Source organism: Coregonus lavaretus, assembly GCF_964263955.1.
Source record: "Coregonus lavaretus genome assembly, chromosome: 19".
NCBI classification, from domain to species: Eukaryota; Metazoa; Chordata; class Actinopteri; order Salmoniformes; family Salmonidae; genus Coregonus; species Coregonus lavaretus.
In genome coordinates this window covers 18,469,578-18,493,644 of record NC_140006.1, presented here as the reverse complement: position 1 = coordinate 18,493,644, position 24,067 = coordinate 18,469,578, and the positions used below count along the sequence as shown (strand labels likewise).

Here is a 24,067-nt window from a genome sequence, read left to right as displayed (position 1 = left end):
ACAGACAGAGTGACAGCAGAGAAGCACAAGGTGAATCACAGACAGACAGACAGACAGATGGACAGACGGACGATAAGACGGACAGAGACAGAGTGACGGCAGAGAAGATGCAGAGACAGACCACACAACAGGGAGGCAAAAGAGGCACAGTTGTAGTGGTGAGATGTATCTCCCATGGTGCTTTTACATGTTGTATTTATCTTAAATGGATACTTCGGGATTCTGGCAATGAGGGCCTTTATCTACTTCCCAAGAGCCAGATGAACTCGTGGATACCATTGTTATGTCTCTGCGTGCAGTTTGAAGGAAATTGCTAACTAGCGCTAGCGCAATTGCTAACTAGCGTTAGCATAATCATTGCGCTAACGCTAGTTAGCTTTGGTTCGCGAAACTACCTCTAACTTCCTTCATACTTGACACAGACTTAAAATGGTATTCAAGAGTTCATTGGACTCTGGGGAAGTAGTGGTGATGTGGGCTGGTGTGGCTGAAATGTCAGGGCAGAATTTTTGTCCCAGTTCGCCCTTGATAAAAGTAACTCCAAAATGACACAAAACATTAAATAATAATAATATGCCATTTAGCAGACGCTTTTATCCAAAGCGACTTACAGTCATGCGTGCATACATTTTTTTTGTGTATGGGTGGTCCCGGGGATCGAACCCACTACCTTGGCGTTATAAGCGCCGTGCTCTACCAGCTGAGCTACAGAGGACCACACATTATTTACCATTAATTTATATTGGGCACAACATAACACAACAAAAATAAACTGCAAATGCATCCAACAAGTTTGTAGAGTCACAAGCTTGATGTAGTCATTGCGTGCAAGGAATATGGGACCAAATAGTAAACTTTTGTCAAAATGTAATACACTAAGTGAATTTATCAAAAAACGTATGACACCTTCAAATGGGGGGACTACATACATAAAGTACCACTAATTTCTAAACAGTAAAACAGATATGTATGAAAATACCCTAAAATAAAAGGTCACATTCTGTCCTGTCGCCTCATATAAAACATTTGATCTCAAATCCAAAATGCTGCAGTATAGAGCCAAATGAAAAGTGTTTGCTTCACTGTCCAAATAAATATGTAGGGGAGTGTGTGCTATGGCATCAATAGAAAATGCATTGCATTATACTCAGTATAATAATACTTGGGATGGTGTGAGCCATTTACTATGTTCTCCTTATATGTTCTCAGATGATTCCAGGTTCACAAAAGAACCATCATCTCCTAAACATCTACACATATAGAGACAATCACAAGACCTTGAAAACTCTTGCAATAACTGCAGTATTACAGCAGGGTGTATGTCATTGTTCTTTAATTGTGTATAAACTCACCTAGTGTGAAATTGCCATAACACTCTGTGTACTATGTAATCTACTTGAAATCCAGGATTAGTCAGCTCTTAGGACAATATTAAAACTTCCATCACTGGCCCACGACAACATCCATCCTTATATCACCATCCCAGTGTCACAATCTTGATGTATGAAGTGGACAATAAACAAATGACTGCACATTGTCTCAGATGGCAATGCTAGTCATGCCATTTGATGGTCACTCTATGCAGTTGGGCTGTTGAGACAAATACCATGGTCGAATCCGACAACGGGCCTTAACATTAACTTCACCTTAGCCTTATTGTTGGTTAGAGGCTAGAAGCTATGGTGCTCAGATATCTTTTCAATTCAATCATTGAAGTTCAGTCATGGAAGTTCAACGGCAGCCTAAAATATAGATTATTATGATTTCCTCAAAGGACATAAGGAAGAAATTAACCCCCCTCCCCCATGGCCTTTGAGGCCAAGTCAACAGGTGCACCACTTATTAATCAGCTAATATTTAAGAAAAACTATATCTAGCCTATACAATATGTCTCATGTTCAGTTTATTAAATAGTTGTCATGGAAATGTGGAGCCCTATCTCTTCCTTCCATCTTGAGCAGTGTGTTGGTTTAAAACTGTGTGCTGATTAATATAGCTACAGTAATATATTATAATATCTGGATCATAGGAGCCCCATTTGGAAACAGTTCAAAGAGATATATTGTGTCCAAACTCACATCCAGCTTCTGAGGCCAGCAGAGGTTGATATTTTGCACCGCCTACCATGGTCCGCTCCCTTTCAGAAACTTTGCAGGCACATTTTAGATGGACCATACACTCAAACCTTAAATTGCCATGTAAAAACAACTCTGGGTTGAGAGAGAAAACTAGAAAAGCAGACAAATTATATCCAAGGAATTGGGTGAGCCTATACAAATTGTGCATTATAACCCCCTTACCCTCTGGTATCAATAAACCTATTGGGCTTTGTTTTTGTGTCCTTTTGTGCCACATAACATTTCAAGGAGTCATTTGACAGAGTAAATTATATTTCTGTCATATGACAATGCATGTTGCATGATGACATCCACTGTGTTTGTGTAGTGTTTGAATAGTCCTAGCTCACTGTAACGTTGTGTATGTCCCTCTGGGCACACACAACGTTGTTTCCACGTAATATTTATGAAATTACATTGAACCAACGTGGAATAGACATCCGTGCCCAGTGGGGTGTGTCATTGCATCCCCGCGACAACTCTGTTCCCTCCATTAGCATCTAAGCACTAGAACACGCACCAAACATTCTGGCGTCATTGGAGGGCGAGACTCAAAAATCATTCACCCTCAACTGGCAGATTTGAAGTCTCTTCAACAGCTCTGGCAGATTTTAAGTCGGAAACTAGTTAGGCAACTTTTAGGCAACTGTTTTAAATTTATAGTAGGCTAATATTGTATTATTTTTCATTTAAATATTGTAATCTTATCCGTTTACCTATTTCCGTTATAGGCTACCTAATCTTACCATCATGATTGAGATGACTTCATTGTGACAGCAGCAGCAAAAATGCAAAAACAGTCGCTAATTAGCTTAATTTCTTGACTCAATTCAAATATCGCGCATGATAACATCGTTGACATGTGGATCAGTTATTCAAACATGGAGTAGGCCTACATGAGATAACATCTGGGGGAAATCTATTATAGCCTAAAGTTTTTCAAACCAACCCATATCTTGGATAGGCTCTTTGCGCACCTGTAAATACTGTAACAACCATAGTAGCCTAAATGTAGCCTAAAATAAATTGTTTTTACAGGTAGGCCTACACCTGTAAAAAATAATTGCTAGCTTTTTTATATTCTCTTTGTTCCTCTCTTAGGATTGACATTTATGGAAATTTACCAATTCGGATATGAAATGAATTACTTATACAGTACATCAAAATAAGTTTAACTTTTCTCTGTATTCCTGAGTTGAGACTTGTTGGCATAAATAACACACTCACACACACACACACAGTCTTGTACAACTAACCTTGTTTGGACACACAATTCAGTCCCATTCAAAATCATATTTTCCCTAACCCTTAACCCTAAACCTAACCCCTAACCCTTACCCTTACCCTAACCCTAACCTTAACTCTAATCCTAACCTTAACCCAAAAACCTTAACCCTAACCCTAAACCTAACCATAGCTCCTACCCCTAACCCTAAAACTAACCCTAGCTCCTAACCCTAAACCTAATTCTAACCCTAACACTATTTCTAACCCTAACCCTAAACCCCCTAGCAATAACATTTGACCTTGTGGGGACAAACATAATGTCTCCAGTTGGTCAAATTTTTGTTTGTTTACTATTCTTGTGTTATAGTTAAACATGTCCACACAACACGTACGCACACACACACGCACGCACGCACGCACACACACACACACACACACACACACACACACACACACACACACACACACACACACACACACACACACACACACACACACACATACACACACACACACACACACACACACACACACACACACACACACACAGACAGTGTTCACCCTCTCTGGTCTGGTCTCCTCCTCTCTTACAGTGATTGATGTTGAAGTTCATTACGAGTTGTAGAATATGACCGTTCTAATGGGGATCCATCACTCCACCTTGAGACAACATGGACCCCTAAAGAGAGATAAATGACTGCTGCTTCCAGTCACAAAACCCTGTTTCTTTCCCTTTATTCTCTCTTGACTGCTTAATAAGAACCTTCATTTGAATGTAGCTATCATCAAGGCCTATACGGAGAACTGCTGGACTTTGCATATAGGTGAAGCGGCAAATAATGTAATACTCATCCTTATAAGTATCAGTCGTCCACTTATGTAGCCAATCCTCTCTCAAAAGAGAGAAGTATTTTTTCAAGACCTACAATATACAGTATCATTACATTGCAAAATCACCCAGGCCTAGTGTGCAAAAATGTCTTCAGATTAATGCTGGCTAGATGTTACAGGTGTACAATACAGAATTGTCATTTACTTACAAGTTTACTATTCAAAATCAATAAAATCAGATTATTCAAGCCTATAAAATGGCATTGCGATCGAGTTGTTATTTTGAATAAGTAACGTTATGTCCTATAATTTATAAAGCAACAATCTTTTATAATTATCATAACTATTGTTACGATTAGGACTATGCCTATTATGATCAATGATCAATTATAGTATTATTAGGTGTCGTTATATTTGTTTATTGTTATACTTAACATTTTACTAGGCTATTAAAATACACTGTCATGTAATAGCCTAGTGGTATTTTTACTTCATGAATGAGAGGCAAATATATTCTATAGACAGAGACATCACTGATCATTTTCTGAGAGCAGACAGAGGATATAGACAGCACAAATCATCAGCTATAAAACTATAGCTTAGCCAGCAATAATAATGCATTTAGATATATACATTTAATATAAATTGATTTATTAAGTCAATATACTTTACAATATTTCTTTGTTTGGTTATTTATTTTCCTTCACATCTTTTCCCCCCACAAACAGCTGGCGAATACAGTTCCTACAGTGGCCTACCAAAATGAAAACTTTGTAAGGTACATGCAACAAGTGATAAACAAAACGGTACCAAATACGAGAAGTTTGAAATAGCTTCACCGAATGAGTAAAGCACATGCAGATAATAAACAGAACATTTATAGGCCCTAGCTAGATATAAATATTATAGAAAAGAATTTTTACAATCTCATTTCATAGTGCATGTCTGTGTCAACCGACACATATAATATTTACAAATTAACAAAACAATAAATAAAATATGAGATAGGCCTAATTTGACAAATTAATTAATCTGCGAAGAGAAAACATATTATCCTTAGTTGTCCAGTTGATAGGACATGTCTCTTGATGTAAAGTCATCTCGCTGACCACAAAATGTCATCCCGTTTTTGTGCTTCATGCATTTAACAACCCAGAACTTTCTTCTGTCAGAATTAGTTTAAGCCAGTATAGTTCATCATGGCCTTGTTTGCTCTATCTGTTGGTGCTGACTCCTCACCGCAAACCTGTTGACGTGCACTGGGATGGGGACCACAATTTTGGGGTTTCTCACAGGCTCTCCCGACCTGTTATTGACGTTGCCAGCTTTTATTCTTTTCCATTTGGCCCTACGATTCTGGAACCAAATCTTGACCTGCACCTCGCTCAATTTAAGTGCGTGTGCTATTTGAGAGCGTTCGGTGAGCGAAAGGTACTTCTTACAATGAAATTCCTTCTCAAGTTCAAGTAGCTGCTCGCTTGTAAAAGCTGTTCGTCTCCTCCTGCTCTTTCCCGCTGAGCTTCCCGGTGGTAGAGCTTCCTGCGACCCGGGTTTTAGTTTACTCTTTTGGGATAAAGAACCACAGTTGTTCCCATCGGAGAAGCTTTCGTTTTCGCTGTCAACGGCAGAGCTGTCCTCTCTGTCACTGCAAGCTGTGTCCGCTGATTTGAGGTCCAACTTCTCATCATCTGAGCTGTACAATTTAGTCTCACCTAAAACGTACGAAAGAAGAATGAAAACATACATTTGAATCAATTAGTTTGAGCCTATACAACTTTACCTCACAAATGTAGGTAAAAATTCAGAGACATTGTCTTATCCACATATGCCTCTAAAAGGAAAATGGAATAGGCCTGTTGGGAGTTTTATTTCTGCTGTATTTTCGTCAAATGAAATGAGTAGGCCTATTACCATTCATAACAACTCTATGAATGAACGTGACATTACATAGCCTACCTCTAGGCTAAGTCAAGATGGTTAGTGAATAATAATTATGCCTGATGTAAGAAATAGATTAGAACTTGAGTTAGGCTCATCTCGAGTTATTGCACATTTGAAAATTGTGGTTTGTTATGAAACTATGTGTTTGTGGAGATTTCGTAAACCTCTGGGAATTAGATGGTCAAATTTGAGGAAAAGCAGGCTATTTTAGGATGATGGTATGCCTATCTTACATTTCAGTATGATATTTGCCCTGGCTAGACTGAGGTGAAAGTTTATGTTCAGTCAGCACTCAGAAGTGTCTTTTTGGCTTAATGTCTATGCAGTCCAATCTAACTTCTAATTTGGATGCCGCTTGCGTGTTTTACGCAATAGGTCACAACTTGCCAACCTAATATGGAAGCGTATGTACAGAACAGGGACACAGGTAGTGAGCTTACCTGGTATAGTTTGAAATGTTTCCGAGAAGTTGAGTAAGTCCGACCCCTTGTCCCTTCCATGGAGATCATCTGAGTGTGGGCTCTCCTGTCTCCTCGTTCCTGGGTCGGCACTTAACCGAGGTCCGGGGAGCTCTTGGGGAGGATAGAAACTATCCGGGGCATCCGAGAAACTTGGCAGTGTTGTCGTGAGAGCCACCATGGACGGCATACCCTGTCCCAAACTCGCACAGAATGTGTTGGTAAGACGTCCAGCGAAAGATGTCAACGGCGCCAAAGGAGGTATGCCAGATGGTAAATGTGAATGAGATAAAGATTGAGGAATCATTAAGGGTCTGTACGGCATAAACATCGGGTAGCCCGTGTAGAGCAGGTGTCCCGGCCGAGGTTGCGGAGTTCCTATCAAGGAGTCAATCGAAAACGCCGCCCCTTGGCCGCCCGGTCTTTGCATTGTGAAGAAAATGGTGACTATCTTTATCGAAAACTCAGGCGCCCCTTCTTTCCCTCAACAAATAGCCAAACCTTAGATTCGACGGTCGAGTGAAGTTATATGTCCCTTCGCTTTGATATTATCCCGTGGACTAACCAGCTTCTCTGAAATGTCCTCAAGCTTATTGCGACCAGTCGCTTTCTTGTTGTGTGCCCACTCCCTATCTCTCTATTTGTCACACTGAGACATAAACACACACGCTCCCCCCCTCTCCCTCTCCCCTCCCTTTGCCTCTCTCTCTGTTTCGCTCTCTCTCTCTCTCTCTCTCTCTCTCTCTCTCTCTCTCTCTCTCTCTCTCTCTCTCTCTCTCTCTCTCTCTCTCTCTCTCTCTCTCTCTCTCTCTCACACACACACTATCTATCCCCCCCATCTCTCTCTCTCTCTCACACACACACACACACACACACACACACACACACTCACACACACAGAGTGAGAGAGCTAGAGAGGAATGAAAGGGGGTGTTGCCCTGGGGACTCATCCATCTTCCTCAAATTAAGCTTCATTTCCTTATTCAGCTTCTGACTTTTTGGCCGCCTTGAGAGGCGATAGTTTCCCAGTGGATACCGAATAGACGGGTCGCCCCCCTCCCCAGCCCTCCACCACCTTTGCCCAGTCCACATTGACTGGAAGCGGTGTGAGAGACTGCTTCAGCCCTTCCCCTTCTATAATCGTTGACCACACCAACCCAATCAGCTATTATTAATTTTGATTGATGATAAGTAATTACTTTGGATTCAAGGGACGACATAAAACAACCGTGCTTTTGTTGAAATGTTGGGACGGATGGCATCGGAGTTGGGAGGGAGGAGAGGCAGATGTTTTGCCTCTCTTGAGAGAGAAAAGCTTTTCTATTCTCCCGGGGTAAAACAATGCGTTAGGTCGTAGAAAAGTGCGGTAACAATTATTCCCTGGAGAGAGATATTCTGTGCAAAATTAGATTCGGATTGAATACATTAATGTGAGGTCAACGGCAATTTTTAAACGAGGCTGCGCAGTTTTGAAAAGTGGCTTTTGGAGACATTTAAACTTTATTCGATTCAAAATACAATATGCTATTAAAGTTTTGGAGGCTATGGCTGTACCAATAAAATAGTGGTCTATGTAAATAATTTAGCATGTTTAAGATAGGCCTAATTTGAGAATGCATCCTAAACGAATTGCAAATAAAATATTGAAAAGTTAGGCTACAATTACGTATCGTTAATGCGCGCTTTCAGGGTTCTGGCCACTCTTTTTCTATATGCTTTTAAGTCTCTATTAAAATCAAAATGTGTAATTAGGAAAAATGACTTTTCTCTTTTCTTTTAAGTGTTGATTTAATCGGAGATAATTTTACCGTTTAAATGTCAATCCGTGATGATGATTAGCCCCTATTGAGTCCTGGGGACGCGCTTGGCACTCCAACTGGCCGTCTGATTGCATGAAGACATAAACATATCACCAACCGACTCTGATTAGCAATGGAGGGCCAATGGATGCTAATTATTCTTATAATTGCAAATGACTCCATTCAGCAGCACCTACCTTTGATCTATTGAAACCAGATAGCTTTCCTCTCCCGCGCTCCTCTCTCCCTTTCTTTTTTTAGAGTGGACTCACTTCAGATTGTGTAGTCTACAATCAGAATCTCCCCATACCTCATTGAACAAATATGACACATTTCTCTCAGATATGTGATACTTTCTGCATTTATATCCATTGGATTTATTATTGGTAAATTTTAGTCAGGAATCTATAGTTTATTTGATCAACTACATGTATTATTAGGCTATAATAATAATAATAATAATAATAATAATAATAATAATAATAATAATAATAATAATAATAATAATGTTATAGCCTAGTTGCTGGTATATGTCTGTAACAACTGGGTGATGGACTTTCCTTGGAGCTTTAATATTAACCTATATTATTGTCATGTTTATTGAAGTTGTAACATATTGCTAATAGATCATTTATTTCAAAACTGTATTATTTTTCGTTGCAAGTTTACTTTCTTTGATGCGCTAAGCACATTGAAAAGCGTAACTAGTTCAAGAGCCTCAATGAGGCAGGTTCATTACCCAAGTTAACATCTTGTCTCCATGTCACCACCCTCTGTCAAACAGGTCATTCTCCCCAAGCCGGGTGGTTGGTATTTAAAAGCATGCTACTTTTTTCGGTCCCATACAATCATACAACTGGACCTTACCACATTATATCAACTGGAAACGCCTTAAGTCACCTAAGTGGTTTTACAACGACATTTCTGTGATTTAATTCAATCACAAATAATGTAAAACTACTAGGCTACATTGCATTATTTAAATTTATGTAATTGTATTATTTTCGTTTGTTTTCCATTAAATTGTTGTCGATCCCACTATTTGCTAGATTAAAAAGCATCGATAGACCTTGTTGGTAATTTTGAACACACAAAAGCTTACTGCTTATTCAAGACTCTATTCATGATTTACTTCCATCACTGACGTGTTGCATTTGACTAAAACTTTCTGTAATATAAGATTGTTTTTTTTACATTTTAGTAGACGCTCTTATCCAGAGCGATTTACAGTTAATGAGTGCATACATTTTTTTTTCTTCCATACTGGTCCCCCTTCGGAAACGAACCCACAACCCTGGCGTTGCAACCGCCATGCTCTACCAACTGAGCTACACGGGACCACAGTCTTTGCATAACAGTCTCTCAGATTTACTCTCATGAACTCTTTATACATTAATTATAAATTAATTGAATTATTTCCAAAATTACTAGTCTAATGCCAGTGATATAAAATAGGCTTCTGATCATTGAGCCTAACAAATATTCTGACAAAAAGGGTTATAAAGCGATAAACATTTATCATACACATTTGTTCATTTAGGAGTTATTTTATTGAAAAAGTAGTAGTAATTCTCTACCAAATATTACTATACACCCATAAAATCATATTGACATTGATCAAACATGTTTAAATTTTAGTCATTTAGCAGACGCTCTTATCCAGAAATCTCAATATCAAAATATGCAAACGATTTCCTTGTACTACTTCAACGTAAGACTACTTTACGGATGTACATTCCAGTACCATTGATAGCACTATAAATAAAAAAGGTTACACGTGACGTTTCTTTAACAAATAAAATAGAAAAAAACACAAGGAAGCCAGCCATCGAATAAAGTACGTCTCATTTGTCGTTTGAAGACCACAGCACCCCCTTGTGGTGACTCGGAGTAACAAGGTTCTGCTTGTAATGCAAAATACATTTTAATTGTCAACGAAAATAGCAATAAAATGAATAAAATCAATTGTAAAGACAAATTATGGCTGAAAAGTGTTTTGTCATGTGTTGTTGTAGATAATGGTATCCATTTACTCAACACTACTTTACTCTCACACTGCAATCTCAAGGATTTTGGATCCAGGAGTGGTAGTTCTTAGTACCACAATCTGTAGGTCTATGAAGATGATTCTTCTTCTGTGTCACTCTGCAAAACTAATATTGTCACAGACAGACTGAATTCCTAGTATTTGTCCTGAGTGTACATACAATACAGAGCTATGTAGTGCTGGGCATTCTAACCATACCATACCATGTGTCACCATATATTCAGTGTTTAGGGCTTATATACATCCTGGCTCTATCTCTCTCAGTGGACATAGTCTCTGAACTCCAGCAGCAGGAAGTTTTTGATGAAGGTGGGCAGGTCTAGGTGTGGCACCACCTTGTGTACTTGCCCGTCTAGGTAGTTCCTGAACTTCCATCGAGCCAGGTGCTGTAGGGAGCGAGGGGTCTGTTGCAGGGAGAAGACAGACTCATAGAACCCCTTGTGTTCCTGGAGGGAGAGATACACAGAACACTCAGACAGTTAGAGTCATATTCTATCAGAATAGAATACAATAGAATCACTTTGATTCTAGGAACGTACCTTAAACATCTCAGGTGAAACAGCCTCCACCCAGTCATCTGTGACCTTGAGGCGGTCGTACGCATTCAGAAGAACCTCGATGGTTCGTGGGGAGACACAGCAGTACTTTAGCACCTGAAAATACATCAATGTATCATGAATACCACATTACTTAAAACTAGAAACCACATGGGCTCAGTTTACACAACCAGTCCAATTCTGATATGTTTTTCACTAATTGGCCAATCAGATCAGCTCTGAAAAAGATCTGATGTGATTGGTCAAAATACCAATTAGTGGACAAAAGATCAGAACTGGGCTGCCTTTGTAAATGTAGCCATGGTTATGGATACCTGGTAATGTTAAGAAAATAAACTATAGCCTATCAATTTTTAAGCCTATTTTCTAGCATAAAACCTTATCCTTCCAGATGCCAATTAAATATTCCCCAATTGAATAATTGCAAAGGGAACAATTGCATGCATACATTTTTTATATTTTTTTAACCAATTCTCAGTTTTGTGATCTCCTAAGAAACAAAAAATAAAATGTCCTTACTTTATGTTGGCGTTAGGTTGTGACTTGTGACTCATCAATAGAATATAATACTTAATCTAAAGTAATTAAACACTTGGTGAGATGAACAGATTGGTCTACCCTCTGGAGGTTTACTGGAAATTATGCAATTAGTGCTAATTTATCTCCTATTAACATTCCCTAATTAGGAGTCAGGCATTTTGTTCAGAAGCACGTGGTGGGTTCAGTAAAGAGCAGCAGACCTGGGTTCAAATACTCTTTGCAATCTTTCAAATACTTTTAAGCGGTTGCTTTAGCCTACCTTGAGTGCCAGGTGGGCAAAGTTTGCATGGGACTTTTTAATTGGTTCCATCGTTGCAACAGTCAAGCACAATCAAGCACATGCTAAAGTATTTCAAATTATTTCTAATATTACTTGAAGCCAGGTCTGGTTCATTGAATATTAGTAGTTTCCGTTTCTCACAGTGAGAACATTATTTCATGTTGAGGAGAGAAATAAAGAATTCAATGAACTGTTTTAGTGTTCATACTTCATCTGTTCTTTCTCAACTGTACAGTGCCTTGCAAAAGTATTCATCCACTGTGGCGTTTTTCCTATTTTGTTGCATTACAACCTGTAATTTACATGGATTTTCATTTGGATTTCATGTAATGGACATACACAAAATAGTCCAAATTGGTGAAGTGAAATGAAAAAAATAACTTGTTTAAGAAAATTCTAGAAAATAAATAACGGAAAAGTGGTGTGTGCACATTTATTCACCCCCTTTTGTCACGGATTCTGCCGAGGCTGCTCCTCCGCCTTGCTCGGGCAGGCTTCGGCGTTCGTCGTCCCCAGAGTACTAGCTACTGCCGATCGATGTTTCGGTGTTTGTCTTGTTTTGTCTTGAGTAGTTACACCTGTTGTCTATTATGTTAGATTGTTTAGCCTATAATTTCCCTTGTCTCACGTTTGGCATTTGTGTGTTATTGTTTTGTGTCTAGTCGATGTTCGGCCTTGCTGTTATTATTCCATATTACGTATATGGTGTTTTTCCCTCCAGTTGCGGAGGTTTTTGATTTGTACTTTACATTGAGTAAAGTAGTCTGCCAGTATCTCTGTGTCCTGCGTTTGACTTCACTCGCCGCTTACACATCACTCCTTCACAGAATAACACACCACCATGGAGTCAGCAGGATCAGCGGTACCGACGGGATCATTGGAGGAGTGCGTAAGCAGCCAAGACGCCATGATCCAGAGACTGGGCACCGCCATGCAGGATGTTATGGACACTTTGAGCCGATGGGAGAGAGGAGGTTTGCCCACACCTCCTCCAACAATACCACCGGCCATACCCATCGTTCCATCTCCGGAGTCCAGTGGGATTCGGCTCTCGCTCCCGAGGGCTTATGATGGCACCGCGGCCGGGTGTCAGGGTTTCCTGCTCCAAGTAGAACTCTAACTGGCAACCATTCACCCGGCGCCCTCGGGATTCGAGAGCGTTTCCGCCCTCATCTCCTGTCTGTCCGGCAAGGCATTGGAGTGGGCCAATGCCGAATGGAGGGAAATAGACGCATCTGTTCCACCTCAGACAGGCGAAGAGGAGCGCGCAGGAATTCGCACTGGATTTCCGGACTCTGGCGGCCAATGCGGGATGGAATGAGAGGGCCCTCATCGACCACTATAGGTGCAGCCTACGGGAGGATGTTCGCCGAGAGTTGGCCTGCAGGGACACCAACCTAAGCTTCGATCAGTTGGTGGACATGTCGATCCGTCTGGATACCCTGTTGGCTACCCGCGGACGTCCGGAGCTGGGGCCGTCCATTCCATCCCCCAGCACCTCCGAGCCGAGCCCTATGGAGCTCGGGGGTGCTGGTGCTAGAGAGAGGAGGAGAGAGACCCGGAGAGAGGCCGTTCCCTGCACCAACTGTGGCCGCAGAGGACACACTGCGGTTCGGTGCTGGGGAGGGTCTCCTAGGGATCGAGGCAGCAGGTCACGCACTGATGAGTCATTCCAGGTGAGTAAGCTCCCAACTCACCCAGAGCTCTCTGTTGTCCACTTGTTTATCCAAGTTGTGTTTCCCCAGGTTTCTTCTCACTCCCAGCATAAGGCGCTAGTCGATTCAGGCGCAGCTGGGATTTTATTGATCGCAGTTTCTGTTATAAGTTAGGGATTCCCCTCATACCAGTTGATGTGCCCTTCCCTATCCATGCCCTAGACAGCCGCCCTTTGGGGTCGGGATTGATTAGGGAGGTCACAGTGCCACTTAAGATGAAGACGCAGGGGGGTCATGAGGAAATTATACAGTTGTATTTGATCGACTCTCCTGCGTTTCCCGTGGTGTTGGGGCTTCCTTGGTTAATATCTCATGACCCCAACATTTCGTGGCAACAGAGGGCTCTCAGGGAATGGTCTGATCAGTGTGTCGGGCGGTGTATAGGTGTTTCCGTAGGGGCGACAACGGTGGAAAGTCCGAACCAAATGCCCGCACTGCACATTCCTCCTGAGTATACAGATTTGGCACTCGTCTTCAGTAAGAAGAGGGCGACTCAATTACCACCGCATAGACAGGGGGATTGTGCGATAGACCTCCAGGCAGGCGCTGCACTTCCGCGTAGTCTGTCTCAAGAGGAGTCGGCGGCTATGGAGACATACGTTGCCGAATCTCTGGGACAGGGATACATACGGCCCTCCACTTCTCCTGCGTCCTCGAGTTTCTTTTTTGTGAAGAAGAAAGATGGAGGTTTTGCGCCCGTGTATTGATTACCGTGGTCTCAATCAGATTACCATTAAATACAGTTATCCTCTCCCTCTGATTGCGAGTATGACGGAGTCATTACACGGGGCGCGATTCTTCACAAAATTGGATCTCAGGAGCGCTTACAACCTGGTGCGCATTAGGGAAGGAGATGAATGGAAAACAGCATTTAGTACCACCTCGGGTCACTATGAGTATCTCGTCATGCCCTACGGGTTAATGAATGCTCCTTCAGTCTTCCAATCATTTGTGGACGAGATTTTCCGGGATTTGCATGGACAGGGTGTAGTGGTGTATATTGATGACATTCTAATATACTCCGCTACACGAGCCGAGCATGTGGCCCTGGTGCGTCGGGTGTTGGGTAGGCTGTTGGAGCATGACTTGTATGTGAAGGCGGAGAAATGCCTGTTTTTCTAGGAGTCCATCTCCTTCCTGGGACATTGGTTGTCCGCGTCAGGGGTGGAGATGGAGATTGACCGCGTTTCAGCCGTGCGTAATTGGCAGACTCCTACCACGGTTAAGGAGGTGCAGCGGTTTTGGGGTTTTGCCAATTACTACCGGAGGTTTATCCGGGGTTTTGGACAGGTAGCAGCTCCCATCACCTCCCTGCTAAAGGCGTTTGCAGTGGTCGGCTGAGGCGGACAGGGCGTTTAGACATCTGAAGGACCTGTTCACCTCGGTTCCGGTGCTGGCACATCCGGACCCCTCTTTGGCGTTCCAAGTGGAGGTGGACGCGTCAGAGGCGGGGATTGGGGCTGTACTGTCTCAACGCTCGGGCACGCCTCCTAAACTCCGTCCCTGTGCCTTTTATTCTAAGAAGCTCAGTCCGGCGGAACGTAATTATGACGTGGGGGACAGGGAGCTGCTAGCGGTGGTTCAAGCCCTAAAGGTGTGGAGGCATTGGCTTGAGGGGGCTAAACACCCTTTTCTCATTCTGACTGACCATCGTAACCTGGAGTACATCCGGGCAGCTAGGAGACTGAACCCTCGTAAGGCTAGGTGGGCCATGTTTCTGGCCCGGTTTGTCTTTAAGCTCACGTATATACCAGGGTCACAGAACGTTAAGGCATACGCCCTGTCCCGGCGATATGACACAGAGGAGAGGTCCATTGAGCCCACTACAATACTTCCGGAGTCTTGTCTGGTGGCACCGGTGGTATGGGAGGTCGATGCGGAGATCGAGCGGGCGTTACGTACCGACCCTACTCCTCCAGAGTGTCCAGAGGGGTGGAAGTACGTGCCGCTCGAGATCCGTGATCGACTGATTTATTGGGCTCACACGTCACCCTCCTCTGGTCATCCTGGTATTGGCCGGACAGTGGACTGCCTTATTGAGAAGTACTGGTGGCCAACCTTAGCCAAGGACGTGAGGGTTTATGTCTCCTCCTGCTCGGTGTGCGCCCAGTGTAAGGCACCTAGACACCTGCCCAGGGGGAAGTTTCAACCCCTACCCGTTCCACAACGGCGTGGTCTCACCTATCGGTGGACTTTGTCACGGACCTTCCCGCCTCCCAGGGGAATACCACAATTTTGGTCGTTGTGGATCGGTTTTCTAAGGCCTGCCGTCTCATTCCAATGCCAGGTCTCCCTACTGCCCTACAAACTGCTGAGGCCCTGTTTACACACGTCTTCCGGCACTACGGGGTGCCTGAGGATATAGTGTCTGATCGGGGTCCCCAGTTCACCTCTAGAGTCTGGAGGGCGTTTATGGAGCGCTTGGGGGTCTTGATTAGCCTTACCAAGGGTTTTCACCCCGAGAGTAATGGGCAGGTGGAGAGAGTAAACCAGGATGTGGGTAGGTTTCTGAGGTCCTATTGCCAGGACCGGCAGGAGGAGTGGTCGGGGTATATCCCCTGGGCAGAGATTTCCCAGAACTCACTTCGCCACTCCTCCACTAATCTTACTCCTTTTCAGTGTGTGTTGGGGTATCAGCCAGTCCTGGCACCCTGGCATCAGAGCCAGATCGAGGCTCCTGTGGTGGATGAATGGTTTCGGCGCTCGGAGGAGACATGGAACGCTGCGCATGTCCATCTGCAGCGGGCTATCCGTAGGCATAAGGCGAGCGCCGATCGCCACCGCAGTGAGGGTCCAGTGTATGCACCTGGAGTTCGAGTCTGGCTCTCGACTCGAAACCTGCCCCTTCGCCTGCCCTGCCGGAAGCTGGGTCGGCGGTTTGTGGGGCCATTTAAAGTCCTGAGGAGATTGAACGAGGTATGTTACAGGTTACAACTGCCCATAGATTACCGCATTAACCCCTCGTTCCATGTGTCTCTCTTCAGGCCGGTGGTAGCTGGTCCACTCCAGGAGAATGAGATACGAGAGGCTCCTCCGCCCCCACTGGACATCGAGGGGGCTCCGGCGTACTCAGTCCGGTCCATCGTGGATTCGAGACGTCGGATGGGGGGTCTGCAGTATCTCGTGGAGTGGGAGGGGTACGGTCCGGAGGAATGGTGCTGGGTGCCTAGGAGGGACATCTTAGATCCCTCCCTCTTGACGGAGTTCCACCGGAGTCATCCGACTCGCCCTGCTCCGCGTCCTCCTGGCCGTCCCCGAGGCCGGGGTCGGCGCACGGCTGGAGCCGCGCGTCAAGGGGGGGGGGGGGGTACTATCACGGATTCTGGCGAGGCTGCTCCTCCTCCTTGCTCGGACAGGCTTCGGCGTTCGTTGTCCCCGGAGTACTAGCTACTGCCGATCGATGTTTCGGTGTTTGTCTTGTTTTGTCTTGAGTAGTTACACCTGTTGTCTATTATGTTTGATTGTTTAGCCTATAATTTCCCTTGTCTCACGTTTGGCATTTGTGTGTTATTGTTTTGTGTCTAGTCGATGTTCGGCCTTGCTGTTATTATTCCATATTACGTATATGGTGTTTTCCCTCCAGTTGCGGAGGTTTTTGTTTTGTACTTTACATTGAGTAAAGTAGTCTGCCAGTATCTCTGTGTCCTGCGTTTGACTTCACTCGCCCATTACACATCACTCCTTGACACCTTTGCTATGAAGTCCCTAAATAAGATCTGGTGCAACCAATTACCTTCAGAAGTCACATAATTAGTTCAATAAAGTCCACCTGTGTGCAATCTAAGTGTCACATGATCTGTCACATGATCTCAGTATATATACACCTGTTCTGAATGGCCCCAGAGTCTGCAACACCACTAAGCAAGGGGCACCACCAAGCAAGTGGCACCATGAAGACCAAGCAGCTCTCCAAACAGGTCAGGGACAAAGTTGTGGAGAAGTACAGATCAGGGTTGTGCTATAAAAAAATATCAGAAATTTTGAACATCCCATGGAGCACCATTAAATCCATTATTAAAAAATGAAAAGAATATGGCACTACAACAAACCTGCCAAGAGAGGGCCGCCCACCAAAACTCACCAACCAGGCAAGGAGGGCATTAATCAGAGAGGCAACAAAGACACCAAAGATAACCCTAAAGGAGCTGCAAAGCTCCACAGCGGAGATGGGAGTATCTGTCCATAGGACCACTTTAAGCCATACACTCCACAGAGCTGGGCTTTACGGAAGTGGGCAGAAAAAAAGCCATATCTTAAAGAAAAAATAAGCAAACACATTTTGTGTTCGCCAAAAGGCATGTGGGAGACTCCCCAAACATATGGAAGAAGGTACTCTGGTCAGATGAGACTAAAATTGAGCTTTTTGGCCATCAAGGAAAACGCTATGTCTGGCGCAAACCCAACACCTCTCATCACCCCGAGAACACCATCCCCACAGTGAAGCATGGTGGTGGCAGCATCATGCTGTGGAGATGTTTTTCATCTGCAGGGACTGGTAAACTGGTCAGAATTGAAGGAATGATGGATGGCGCTAAATACAGGGAAAATCTTGAGGGAAACCTGTTTCAGTCTTCCAGAGATTTGAGACTGGGATGGAGGTTCACCTTCCAGCAGGACAATGACCCTAAGCATACTGCTAAAGCAACACTTGAGTGGTTTAAGGGGAAACATTTAAATGTCTTGGAATGGCCTAGTCAAAGCCCAGACCTCAATCCAATTGAGAATCTGTGGTATGACTTAAAGATTGCTTTACACCAGCGAAACCCATCCAACTTGAAGGAGCTGGATCAGTTTTGCCTTGAAGAATGGGCAAGAATCCCAGTGGCTAGATGTGTCAAGCTTATAGAGACATACCCCAAGAGATGAACAGTTATGCACGCTCAAATTTTCTGTTTTTTTGTCTTATTTCTTGTTTGTTTCACAATAAAAAATATTTTGCATCTTCAAAGTGGTAGGCATGTTGTGTAAATCAAATGATACAAACCCCCCAAAAATCAATTTTTATTCCAGTTTGTAAGGCAACAAAATAGGAAAAATGCCAATGGGGGTGAATACTTTCGCAAGCCACTGTAGCAGTGGCCGCTTCTGGCTCTTACCTCGGGCAGTGCTCCAGGCCACACCCTGATGGAGCCGTGATTGAGCAGAGAGCGGACTACCCTCTCTGGCTTGTGCTCTGCCTTGTAGGCCACCACCTTCAGAGGACCACAATGGAAATAAGTTGTAAACCAGTTTTTGTGTTTTATCTTCAATTATGTTAAATGCAGTGTATCTACATGTGTGGCTGAATTGTGTTTTTATATGTCAAATAAATAAAACAAAAAAACACCTTGAGGACGTTTTGCATGGGGGCGTTTCCGCTGTAACACATGGTGTTGACGCAGGCTCCGTGGGCCAGAAGACGATCCACCACGTCCGGGTTGACGTTCTTACAGGCCATGTGGAGTGGGGACTGTTTGTCCTGGTCCCCTGTGTTGACGTCAGCTCCCGCCGCCAGCAGCAGCTCACATACCTGGAGGACAGGACACACATAAGGGCTGTTCACACTACAGAGCCGAACCAAGGTGAGCCAAACCAAGCTGTACTGAATATTACTAACCCCAAATGATAACATAAAACAAACAGTACAATAATTAATTAAGTAACTCACACCTTGGTGTAGCGTTCCAGATCATACTTCTCCTGTGGTTGTGAGCAAGCGGCGTTGAGTGGCGTGAGACCATCATCATTCTGCTTCTCCAGGGCGGCGCCATAGCGCAGGTACAGCTCCGTGTGACCCGGGAGCCCGTTCCGTGCTGCCACATGTAACGGCGTGTTATCCTCGTTGAGGCTCCGCCCGTTGATTGCGGCGCCAAACTGGAGCAGGTGTTTGGCACACCTGTACATCCAATTACAGAGGAGGGCCATTGGGAAATAGAATTAAAAATGAATGTAATAATATTAATATTGATCCCTACATCCCGGTTCAACCTTTACCCTGGCCATTACCCTAACCCTAGCTTCATGTCCACATCCCGGTTCAACCCTAACCCAAGCCTCAACCACAACCACAACCCTAATCCTAAACCTAGCCTCATGTCCACATCCCGGATTCAACCCTAACCCGAGGCTCAACCACAACCCTAACCCTAGCTTCATGTCCACATCCCGGTTCAATCCTAACCTGAGCCTCAACCACAACCTTAATCCTAGCTTCATGTCCACAACCTGGCTCAACCCTAACCATAGCCTGAACCACAACCCTAACCCCAGCTTCATGTCCACATCCCGGTTTAACCCTAATCCTAGCCTCAACCACAACCCTAACCCTAACCCTCACCCTAACCTTATCTTTATGCCCACATCCCGGTTCAACCCTAACCCTTAACCACAATCCTAACCCTAACCCAGCAATGTCTCAGAGCAATAACATTGATTGGTACAGTACTTACACTAGGGACTCAGGACTGGTGCACATGTGCAAGGGCATGAGCCCATCTTCACTGACAGCGTTGGAGTTGGCACCATGGGACAGCAGCAGCTTTACACACTGGGGCTGGCCGCTCTGGCAGGCCTCATGGAGGGCAGTGGTGCCCCCAGGGGCTAGGTCTACGCTGGCCCCGCGCTGCAGCAGGTGCCTCAGGCAGTCAACAAACCCCCGGCCTGCTGTAATGTGGAGTGGGGTGGTCAGCTGCTGCTCGTAGGTCAGAGACCACAGTCCTGGAGAGGAAGAACAGGGTCGTGTCCATTAAGGCATGCAACTGAAAACGTTTTAAAGCGTCTTGCACTGGAAAAGGAAAACAAGCATTTGTTATTGGATAAGTCCAGGTGTCCCTCACTGTTTTGTTCCTTTTGGTGGACAATGAACCCCCTGTGAACAGGTTATTTCAAACAAAGGCATTGACCTACTCAGGGTTCTATAGTGGTGCCTGAAGTTCTTCCACTCCTCAATGTTGCTGGTGTCATAGACGGCATCAATGAGGTCTTCACACTCTGGTTCATCTATGATGCTAATAAGGGTCAGGTCATCCCCCACCAGCAGACAGTTCCAAAATTGAAGAATATAACCTGTGGCCTGGGCCGTAGCGATTACATCGTTGCGGTAGCGCTTTGGAGGCATTTATGCAATCCAGGTTGAGTCTGCGCCCAAGTGGTAATAAGAGTAACTACTGACTGGTCCGATTTTGTTGGTTGTTTCTTTGTAGCAGTAATGGCGGTTTCTCTCTCCTGAGGTAAATGTTGTGCTGTTCTGAAGCCTGTTTGTCCACAGGGGACTATTTCAGGGAGGCACGACGGGTATGGTGTTATGTGATATTTTGGATGGCCCATAAAACACTGCAGCCACAGCCGGCTAGCGCAGCAGCCACATTACTTCTGTGTCACATGTAACATTCTCACTCATGCTCAATCACTTTCATGCTACCAAACCCCTTAGAGTGGACAATGGAACTGCTTACAGACAAGAACACACAGTTGCTATGTTTGTGACTGACCACCTAGCCACAAGAGAATAACATTGGACAGGTGTGTGGATGGAAAATCAAGCACATGACTAATACGTTGGCTTTCTGCTGGAATGTTTCTGAACTAAGTGGTGGACTTGATCTATAAATAATGTCTATAAATCATAATTTGATACTGCCATGGTTGATATTGCCATGGTTGCTAATGATCGCAGGATTATAAGCATTTGAAACAGGGCAAGGGATTTATCCAAAGGTATGATGGTGTGCTTATGGGCTTTTGAAAGTGTATATCAGTAAAATATACACCAGTTGGTATTGGTACAATGTTCAGACTACAATGGAATTACCTAATTAAGCTTATTGAACAAATTTACTCCATTCTGAAACTGGTCATTTTTTTACACACAAAAAGGTTTTGTATTCATTTCAATAGAGACAAAGAAAACCCCTCATCAACCATCACTGTCTCAAGTCTAGAGCTTGGAGACAAAGTAATTATCATCATGATGCCAGTTCCATTACTGCTGATTATAGACATTAATCTCTGCAATTACATCAGACATACGTATGTCATAATAGTGACATATAAGTAATCTGCCACCGTATGTGACATATAACTACGATGGTTAAACATAACTATTTTTTACATATTATAATACAGTGGTGTCCAAACTGTGGGTAGGAAAAATGCTTTCAGTTTAAACTTAAACAACTTAAACTAAATAGAAAGTATGTGGAAAATATAATGGACCCATGTATTTTTAAATAATAGCCTATAATCTTTGAGAACTTACAATCATCAAAATAAAAGCTAGACAGTCAGGCTCGCATTGATTTCGTTATAAAGTTTGAGCATAAGAACACAGAATAAGCCATGTCCAAATGTGTAGAATTGCAGGAAAATTGCTTTAAACAGCAACATTTTCGCTCCACTGCCAAGATGAGGGTGGCAAATTTTCTTGCCCAGCTGCCTGGACCGAATTCAGCTTTGCAGACTACCGACCGCACCCATTGCCACGAACCCTGTCACGCCCACAACCTAAGCCCCTTTCTGATCCAGAAATATTTGTTGCAAATAATTTCATAACTATACAGTCCATTTCTTAAAATTCAAAAGAAGCCATACTTAAATCTACATTCAGTGTAATGTTCTGAGGAAGGTAATATTCATTTATGTTTTACTTTTATTTATTTAGTCTGGGAATGTTTTTTCACCGCTTAGTCTTATGGTGGGTCTCGACTCAAAAGACACCTCAATTGGTGGGTCACAAAGCAAAAAAGTTTGGGAACCCCTGTTCTAATAAGACCATGTTGCTTACCTTCCCCCCTGGCCACCCAGCGCATGTCCCCTCCCTGGGGCTTGATGATGAGGTTCGACGTGACGCCCCTGGGGAAGAAATGCTGCACAGCGTCCGCATCTCCAGTATAGATTGCGTTCTGGATGACCAGGTCATGGCACACAGCCGGGGGTCTAATATAGGTGCAGGACCTCGTAGGTGCAGGGCCTACCCTGTCCCTGGCCTCTTTCTTCAGCATGTAGCCATTGAGCTGGTGGCTGGCCAGCTGCTTCTTGTACTTGTCTCTCTCCAGCATGTCCTCGTCCAGCTGGAGGGAACGCAAGGCCGTGGGGGTGAAGACGAAACTGCCTCCTCCCGACATGTTGAATGATTGGCTGACTGGCTGGCTTCTCGCTCAGGATAAGAGAACCGCAGTGTACATGGAAACTGTTTGAGGGTAGTCAAAGATCTGGTTGATATTTTTATTTCTATGTGTCTCTCTCGGCCTGTCTCTGTCCCCCTCTGTGTTTCTCTCTCTTTCTCTTTCAGTATAACTATGTCTCTCTCTTTGTCTCTGTGTGTCTGTCTCATGCCTGCACTCTGCCTCCCAGCTATTCAGTGGCGTTGTTTTGATATCTAATATGAGAGCCTCCCTGCAGCATGACCAAGGGCTATTTTTACCATCACTCACATGGCCACTTTGCCTCCCCTGGTAATCTATAGCCAAAGTGTCAATGCTGTTGCCCCTGTTATTCAAAATGTCAAAAGACTGTCTCCAAACAAACCAGAAATTGCCTCAATCAGTGTGCTATTGGAAACATCCATGATTTCAGCCACAATATCATATATGATTTTAGAGAAAGTAAAAGCACATTTATGTATTTTCATTTGCTATTTCTCCTTTTGCAGGGGATAACCGCTCTGTGATTTGACAGTGGCTGGGCTTATACCACATACCACAATAACAGATAGGGTGAGTGTAACTCACATGAAGGTCAAGTACCTTCCTTCTCACTGGGTCTGGTGAAATCAACCCCGTAGCAACCAGCAGGGCCTTCTAATTTATTGTAGAGTAAACTATCCACTGCACTGACAAACACATAACCTTACTCCTGTGCTATATATTGTAATGACATAAGTAATATGTCGTCGCAACTGACATACAACAGACATATGTCACTGTGTTGACAAACGAGATGTTGAAATATGTCTCTTTTCTTCTTGTTTGTATTCATGTATGGACAAAGGCAACATTTTGCTGCCCTTTTCAATGACCTGTCAAAGGCTTTTGATACAGTTCACCACTCATTACTAATTCAAAGGTTGTCCGCAATTGGCCTGGATCAGGCTACATGTACTGGTTTAGAAACTAAATGGCAGACAGGACACTGTGTATATTCTGATGGTGTTAAGTCAGGTTTCCTTGATATTACGAAAGGTGTCCCACAATTTTGGGTTCTGGACTTTTTACTGTCTTTATAAACAATTTTTGGTTTCTCAGAAAATATTTGTAACCTTCACTTGTATGTGGGCGATACTGTTGTGTATTCTGTTGCCCCTTCTGTTGTCCAGGCTCTATCTGATCTACAGTCTGCCTTCATTGTTTTACAGAAAACCTTTATTGACCTTAAACTATTATTGAATGTGAGTCAAACTAAGTATACACTGAGTGTACAAAACATTAAGAACACCTTCCTAATATTGAGTCCCCCCCTCCCCATTCTTGATACACACGGGAAACTATTGAGCGTGGAAAACCCCAGCAGCGTTGCAGTTCTTGACACAAACTGGTGCGCCTGGCACCTACTACCATACCCCGTTCAAAGGCACTACAAT

At 43.7% G+C, this 24,067-nt stretch overlaps 2 protein-coding genes across 2 annotated transcripts; both read right to left on the bottom strand.

Moving 5' to 3' along the window:
- Positions 1 to 5,372: 5,372 nt before the first annotated feature.
- LOC311146676 (homeobox protein GBX-1-like) lies at positions 5,373 to 7,004 on the bottom strand (the record flags this gene model as incomplete). The annotated part of the gene is made up of 2 exons (XM_084183209.1): positions 5,373 to 5,887; positions 6,557 to 7,004. The coding sequence occupies 2 exons, from the start codon at positions 7,002 to 7,004 to the stop codon at positions 5,373 to 5,375; spliced, it is 963 nt and encodes a 320-aa protein (XP_084039335.1).
- Positions 7,005 to 10,680: 3,676 nt separating this feature from the next.
- On the bottom strand, positions 10,681 to 22,613 carry LOC311146675 (ankyrin repeat and SOCS box protein 10-like; the record flags this gene model as incomplete). The annotated part of the gene is made up of 7 exons (XM_084183208.1): positions 10,681 to 10,866; positions 10,960 to 11,073; positions 18,609 to 18,704; positions 18,839 to 19,021; positions 19,162 to 19,387; positions 19,941 to 20,208; positions 22,274 to 22,613. The coding sequence occupies 7 exons, from the start codon at positions 22,611 to 22,613 to the stop codon at positions 10,681 to 10,683; spliced, it is 1,413 nt and encodes a 470-aa protein (XP_084039334.1).
- Between the last annotated feature and the right edge of the window lie 1,454 nt (positions 22,614 to 24,067).